Below are 8,242 nucleotides of genomic sequence, written 5' to 3'. Positions count from 1 at the left end.
TGTGTGTGTGTGTGTGTGTGATTTGTACTTGTCTCTTACGGGGAGAGAGGTTTACACAAGTGTTGCCCCGTCCATTGACCTTGTATATATGTACCAATGTCTTTCTTCCTATGAATGTATGAACACACATAGTCGCATCTCATCCTAAGCCAGATAGCCACTTATCGATCAGCCCCAAGAGGATGAACACCTGGGCTGGGTGAAGGCCAACTGTCACAACGAAGATTCGAACCCATGTGCGTCAAATCTCTGGCTGGCCCTTGCCAACTTATGGTCAGCAACGCTAACCACTACACCAGGCATTCGTGCGTAGATCACGAAAAGGATCAATAGAAATAACACAGGGCGTTACTTTCGTACACCATCGTTAACATGCTCATGCTTTCGTGAGCAGTATGAAACGCTCGCGGAGTCAGTATGACACACACACACACACACACACACACACACAGGGCGAAGGTAAGCCGTGGAATCCATGTGACCCGGTTCAGAGGCCGAGCGATAGATCATATCAGCTTGAAAGTGCAAGCGTTTGAGCCGGGCACCGGCGCTGCTGGTCTCTTGAAAGTCGTCCGGGAACAGATGGCTCCCTCTCTTGGTCTTTCAGGGCTACGAGGTGAGAGACTAACGACCATCCATGACGTAGCCAGACAATGACGCAGGTATGAGGTCATCATTCTCTGCTACGTAAAGATGAAGCTTTTGTCCAGGCGCAGGTTCTGTCTGCCCTCATGAGTTCCGGAAAGGTAGTTTGGTATCACACACACACACACACACACACACACACACACACACTCCACTGTCCATAATCATAGAGGAATTCAGCGAATTTATCCATGTCATCAGAAAGGTCCGTCACCCAGCTAATGACTGTTTTGCTCTTCACCATTGCCAGTGTGGTAGTTACCGCTGACCACCATCGCTCCTGCTTGTGAGTTCGAGATGTGCAAGTGAGGATCCGAAGCTTCTGTCTCAGGAGGCAGCCAGGAACAAGCCGGGAGCACCTTGCAGACATCCTGCTGAGCAAATCGTATATCTTTTGTCTTGCAGGGAACGAGAATATGTCACACTTTTACGCAATAACGCCCGAGATTTCCAACAATGAACACCGCGGCGATTACGGACGTGAGTCGCAGAAACGATCACCTAGTGACCCGGATCAAACCAGTAAACCTCTCGGTGTCAAACCCACCTATGGATTATGTTCCATGGTAACCAAGCTCCAGTCCGTCCCTACACGTACGGAGGTTCTGGTTCAGACAGGGACTTGGGAGGGAGATGTGTTCTCCTTCACGAATCACTACGAATGTTCCTTTCTGTGTGTTTGTGTGTGTTGCTGTGAGCGGATCAATGAAGCAACCCGAAAGCAACACACTGTACGGTTCATTGAAAGCACAACCCTGTTGATTATCCACCTACAACTAGGAGGGAGGGACGAACGATGATTTAACTGAACGTAAATGAAATAAGAATCCTACGTTGGAGGATTTTCTAAGACAATTCCAACGGGCATTAGAACAGATAAGTTCAGGGTTCTCAAGATTACGGGATGGAGCAGTAGCTTTGTGCTGACGGACGGAGTAGTTTGTAATTTAAGGATATGAGACAGCTTTAGGATGCGTGTGGGGGCCACGTGCTACACGAGAGACAAGTGGCCGACACATAGGCTGCAAGGGTGCGAACCAGCATGGAGGAGCAGGTCTCACCAACTAACGAACTCACTCACACACATAAACGCACACACGCACGAACACACGCCCCTTGGTCCATTGGCCATGTCCAGCCATCGAGAGAAGGTTGGCTGGATCAGGAGGTTGTGTGTGTGTGTGTGTGTGTGTGTGTGTGGTGGGAGGGGAGGAGGGAGTAAAAGGGGGGTGCAATGGCGGGGGAGGGGGGGACGCGGGGGGAAGGTGACCGGGGGTAACACCACGGGAAAGTGAGAGAATAAATAGGAGGGGCAGTGCGGTGGTTCGGCAGTCTCAACTCACCTCCGGCACCATGTACAAGTTGGCCATCCTCCTCCTCGTCGGTGAGTGGCTCTCCTTTTGGTATTGTGCGAACAACAAGAAGCCATCTGTCTAGGAGCCAGCTGGCACTTTAGGAACCGACGCGACACCACCCCAGTGCCAACAGTTGATAGTTTGTTACATCAAGGAACAACTCGGCTCTATGAGGCTTCCCTATTCTGGGCGTTTAGTGCATATAGAACCCATACGTTCAACATGTGAAATGTTTATTTGCAGTGAACCGAGAAATATATATATATATATATATATATATATATATATATATATATATATATATATATATATATATATATATATATATTGCTGAACCGTTGCGGGTGTTTTATATTGCTTTAACTCTGAAGTAAATCTTTTAAAGACATCTATTACAACACTGATCACACAAGAGAAGAATGTTTCAAATATTGTGGTCGTCAGTGCATTTCAGTCTTACTTATCGACGTCCATCTTTAGTTTACTCGACCCCTACAGCCGTTTGCTCGACACTCTCACACCAGGCCACTCGATTCTCCACCAGTCGTTCGACATGTGCCACTAGCGCCACTCAGCACCTCACCACTGATAGCCAATTGACACACAAAGCCGCGAGAGACCCACCCTCAGTCGCTCAATGCGTACCACTTACTGTTCGATACCCACTCACACCAACCGATACTAATAAACCAGACATCCACCACCGTAGGCGTGGATGCCACAACCAACCAGTCAACTTCAAGATTAACCTTAAGTTAGGTTAGGTGATTTGCCATAAGTTAAGTTAGGCTACTGTTTCTCCCTGTCGTATCCAAAGTCGCGAAGGATTTCGTTGGGTTCACAGTGGAAGTATGAAATGCTAACAGTTAATCATACAAATGAGATCATCTGGCCTTCAGAAATGAATGTCCACTTTTGTGTCAGCTTCGCCTCCGTGTCAGGGTCGAGCTGTGGTTGCCCGAGTCCCGTTATTTTCAGAGAAAACGGTGACTGAAAAGTGAAGGCGAGTTGGAGGTGTGGTTGACTCATTTCCTGCTTGATTTCACAGGGAGTTTCTGAGACAATAGCTTTAGTTGAATATATATATATTCATATATATATATATATATATATATATATATATATATATATATATATATATATATATATATATATATATATATGTATATATATATCCAATTGAATTCGCTTTTGGTGACTACATAAATCATCTAAATTATCTTCATTCAATTTCTAGTCTTTATTCTAATCAGCGAATGTACAGTTTTGCTGCATTCTGTAGAAAGAGCGTCATCTCACGTTACAAATGCAATTAGTCCTACCTTCTTAAAATGCGATTGACCTAAGTTAATATGTAATGTGACTGAGTGACTTGAGTCTAAATAATCAACTTGAATGACATTAGTTCGTCTCACCGATACAGATCTTATAAAGACATTGATGAGCGATATGTGTGGCTGTGTTCCCAAGGATTTTATACATATAATCAACCCTCTTTCTTTGTAACTATAGGGTTTAGTGTTACATACAGAGAACATTAGATTCCCTTGATCCACAACTTTCTAAAGGTTTAGCTTCATGACTTACAGGGTGTAATGTTTGTGTGTGTGTATATTTGCGCATGGGATGTATGTGTAGGTATAATATATATATGTATGTAGGCAGGGATATATCTGTTGATATAATATGTATGTGTAGGCAAGGATGTATGTATGCTTATAGTTGTGAAACCAGGTACACCAGGAAACCAGGTAGAAAATGGAGTGCTGGTAATTGGAAATGAAATTACATATATGAAGCAGCAGGTTCGTAGAGATTGATGAACAGATAAGCGAAGGACAGACGTGGGGGGACAGACAGATTACAAGGTGGGGTGAACCACTGAATATGGAGAGGTCATAGTGATGCTACTAAGTATCAAGGGGTCAAAGTGGTGCCACTGGGCATGGAGGGGTCACAGCGGTACCACTGGGCATGGAGGGGTCACAGCGGTACCACTGGGCATGGAGGGGTCACAATGGAGCTCCTCAGTATCGAGGGGCCACAATGTTGCCACAGAACACATGAAGTCTGTCCTGGCACAACCACATGGAGTGAAAGGTGAATTGACGAAGACTATTAGCCACGTAGATGAAAAGTTATTTGAACTCTCTTCCTCTCCCACCACAGGCATCGCCGCTGCTCAGTACAATTGTCCTGAAAACGATGGATTTTACCGTGATACTCAACAATGCGACAAATATTACGACTGCTATAGAGGCGTAGCGACGGAGAAGATGTGCGCTGACGGTCTGGTGTTCGACACAAGCAAGGCTCCTAAAGTCGAATTCTGTGACTATCCATTCATGGTCGATTGTCCCGAAGGCTCCATCCTCCGTAAGTATAACATGTCTCACGTCCAGTGTGTGTGTGTGTGTGTGTGTGTGTGTGTGTGTGTGTGTAAAGTTTTGCCAAGGGCAAGCTTGGCACGGGTTCTTATCATTGATTTTGGGTGTGCCATTACTGGGAACAAGTCGGATGTGCGAGCTCAAGTGTGCCATTGCTGGCACAGGATGGTTATGTTTAGCTGCTGTGTGATGCGTGTGTTGTGTAAAAGATGATGATGATGATGATGATGATGATGATGACGATGATGACGATGATTATAATGATTTGCTTCATCCCAAATAAATGCTGTTCAAGAGAAGAATGTGATTATCGTAAACAATATGATCAAAATACAAAATTGGTACATCCTTTGATTAATAAGTTTATTCATTCATGAAATTCTGTCAATCTAAAAATCAGTCACGTCTCAATCAAATATGAAATGTGGTACTTTTCCAAGATAATCTTATACACGAAAAACACTCAGGGATGTAAGCATATCAAGATTAATCCTCTGAGGTTATAACATTTTGCATCGAAAAGAAAATCAGAGAAAAAGGGACCAAAAAAATAAAGGGATAAAAAAATTTGGAGTTAAGAACAGATTAAAACCAAGGATGACAAAAGTGGATATATGTGTCAGAAGTGGAAGGGAACAACGAGAACGGGGAGACCAAACTGGAGATGGAAGGATAGAGTGAAAAGGATTTTGAGCGCTTGGGTCCTGAAAATACAGGAGGATGAAAGACGTGCACGAAATAGAGTGACTTGGAACGGTGGTGGTATACTGGGGTCGACGTGCTGTCAATGGACTGAGTTAAATCACGTGAAGTGTCAGGGTAAACTATGGAAAAGTCTGTGGGACAGCTAGAGAATGGATGTGAGTGGATGCTGCCTATCCTTGTCTGTTCCTGGCGCTACTTTGCTAAAGCAGGAAACGACAATGAAGTATGTAATACATAAAAAAAGTCTATTATGGAAAGAAATTATATATATCACTTAGTTCAATAGGATGAATATTATTGCGTTTACGGTTAGAATTCCATCGGAGATGGGAGGGTACAGTTGTAAATGGGGAGTTACAATTGTAGAGGGGGGGGGGGTTGCTGTTGGAGAAGGGGGGAAGGAGGGGGGTGTTGTAGTTGAAGATCTCGGGTTGTAGTAAGCCAAGTGAGGGAGGGAGGGAGGGAGGGAGTGAGGGAGGGAGGGAGGGAGGGAGGGGATTGGGGTGCAGCTTTTGCATCTTCATCTGTGCTGTGGTTTATCTTCTTCCCAAACCAAGAGGACTGTGTTTTAACGAGAGGGAAATCTGGACAAACCTCATGTCGAAGCATATTTCTCTCTCTCTCTCTCTCTCTCTCTCTCTCTCTCTCTCTCTCTCTCTCTCTCTCTCTCTCTCTCTCTCTCTCTCTCTCTCTCTCTCAAGGTTAACATCAGCCCTCCGAATCCATCTCGATCTCGCCTCCGCGTCGAACGCCTCTGAAAATGAACGGTGCTGAACCCTCCCTCATTGCTGAAACCTTCTCAAGATGACACCCCCCCCCCCCTCCTAACCCCCCATTTGCTGAATCCTTCTCATGTGTATGATCTGCTCAATGCCAATTCTCCAACTTTCCTCTCCTTCGTATTGGATCCACAATCGAACAACATTTCATTCTCTCGTAACTAACTAACTAACTATATATATATATATATATATATATATATATATATATATATATATATATATATATATATATATATATATATATATATAATGTCTATATATGCCTCTCTCTCATTATCACAGAGCCTCCAAATCCATCTGGCATCGAGTGTCCCCGCCAGTATGGTCTGTTTGAGCACGAGGATCCTTCCAACTGCGTGGATTACTACCAGTGCGTCGAAGGCGAGGTGAACACCCTGAGGTGCGGCTCTGGTCTAGTCTTCGACGAGTTCACCGGCACATGCCAGTGGGAACATACCAACATCCGCTCCGGCTGCATTGCAAGGCCTGGTAAGTCAATCTATTTCTGGCTCCTCCTCTACACGACCATCTCACATCACACGTTGTGAGAAAATGACGCAAAAAAAAAAAAATCTTCTTTGTCTCTCTCTTTTTTTTCAGCTGTGGTATGATATTCTTTGCTTTTCCAAGTGTCCTTTATGGCTAAGGCTCTTCTCTCTCTCTCTCTCTCTCTCTCTCTCTCTCTCTCTCTCTCTCTCTCTCTCTCTCTCTCTCTCTCTCTCTCTCGTATGTTATGAGAAAAATGACTCATCTTTATGATATATGATGATTCAGGCATTCTGAAAATATCTTTGTTCCTCCTGCTTGTAAGACGTTCCTTGTTCGACACACGCGTCATATTTGCCTGCTCTATGTACTATATCTTCTTTGTGGACATATCCCCGAGGGCCTTTTGGGAACAGGTTATTTATGACGTCTTTCATACCAAGTCTTCTTAGCATATTTCATCCATCTATTTCAAGAGAGTTGTAAGTTTTTACACAAACAGAACCTGATCTTCGTCCTAATATTCTTCCTCTCTTTGGGGGGGAAAAAAATGGCATCCCGTATCTCCTTGTTATGAAGTGTCTATGGATTTAGAAGGTGGTTTATTTCATGGAAAAGTGATGAGACTTCCCCTCACTGCACTTCTCTGCAATACCACCATGTCTGTAGTCCTTCTGGCTCTCACTATGTGGCTGTAGATCCTCACCTCTGTAGCATTCGCAGACGATCACTCATTCGGAACCACAACTCTCTCATTTTTCCAGTGTAAAGCCTTCGCTCTACTCCTTCCTCACCGAAGACATTCCACGGTTTCCTTTCACGACTCTTCTTATTCCCGTAGTGGTTCTCCCTGATGGATTTTCCTGCCCTAATGCCACCCAAGTACACACCAACGGCCAGGAATTAGACCATCCACGCTACCCTAAGCAGGACGATTGCCGATCCTTCTACGTGTGCCAAGATGGAAAATACCCAACATTGTCGGGTTGCAGTGAGGGTCAAGTATATAACGATCAGACTCTGGTATGCGACGCCCCTGAGAACGTACCCGGATGGTGAGTTGAATTCCCTCGTTTGGTGAAATTATGATATAGAGCACTTTATCTGAAACTAATATTGTATATCGTTGGGGGTTTGGTAATCTTCGATGATCCTCTCCCGTTCTTGTATTCTAAAACGCGCCCCTTACTTACAGTGAGAACTACTACGGAGACTCCCTCTCTCGGACATCAGGTGGTGGCAACTTCTAATCACTGAAGCTGTTCAGATATGAACCTTTTTTGTTTCCCCCTCCCTATGTGTGATTAGGGAAGCGAGTGTCACTAGTAGCCCGGTATCTGTAAGACATTCTCGTGTCCACTTCCTAGCTTCCCCCGACGCGAGCAACATCCTTGAAGAATAATTACGTATGTGTATAAATACAAAATCTAAGACATTAGAAAAAAAAAATATAAGGAAATATGTATATAGAAAGAAGAGACAAGAAAGATTTGCATTTAACCTTTATATCATATTAGGTAATCATAAATTTTCATGGTTCTAGTCTTAACCTGAATTTCTTTTTTTTTTCTTTGTAAATTTGTCTCAGTGTGTCGATTGGCACTTTCTGATGTACAGTATTCGGTTAATTTTTTGCTTACTGCAAGAGCAGCGTTTGCCTCTTACAGCTTTTATCTTTTTTTATATTGAATGTGTATCTTGATATTATCTTTCTCTTACATGCCCACTCTTCATCTTTCTTCTTTGATTTCCTTCATTTTTTTTTTTTATATAATTTTCGGACTCACCCTACCAGTTTGAATTCCTTCTCCTATTGTTATTTATAAATGCACATCAACACTTGTTGCGTGCTCACAAATAAAAAAGATTTATAATGTCGTTA

The 8,242-nt window shown here is 43.6% G+C and overlaps 1 protein-coding gene across 1 annotated transcript; it reads left to right on the top strand.

Moving 5' to 3' along the window:
* Positions 1-1,882: 1,882 nt before the first annotated feature.
* On the top strand, positions 1,883-8,242 carry obst-A (obstructor-A). The gene is made up of 5 exons (XM_071690306.1): positions 1,883-2,029; positions 4,170-4,376; positions 6,157-6,363; positions 7,202-7,415; positions 7,556-8,242. The coding sequence occupies exons 1-5, from the start codon at positions 1,999-2,001 to the stop codon at positions 7,608-7,610; spliced, it is 714 nt and encodes a 237-aa protein (XP_071546407.1). The 5' UTR covers positions 1,883-1,998; the 3' UTR covers positions 7,611-8,242.

The sequence above is a fragment of the Panulirus ornatus genome, chromosome 48 (genome assembly GCF_036320965.1).
Source record: "Panulirus ornatus isolate Po-2019 chromosome 48, ASM3632096v1, whole genome shotgun sequence".
Taxonomy (NCBI): domain Eukaryota; kingdom Metazoa; phylum Arthropoda; class Malacostraca; order Decapoda; family Palinuridae; genus Panulirus; species Panulirus ornatus.
Note: the sequence above shows the minus strand (reverse complement) of the source record. Positions and strands in the feature narration are given on the sequence as shown.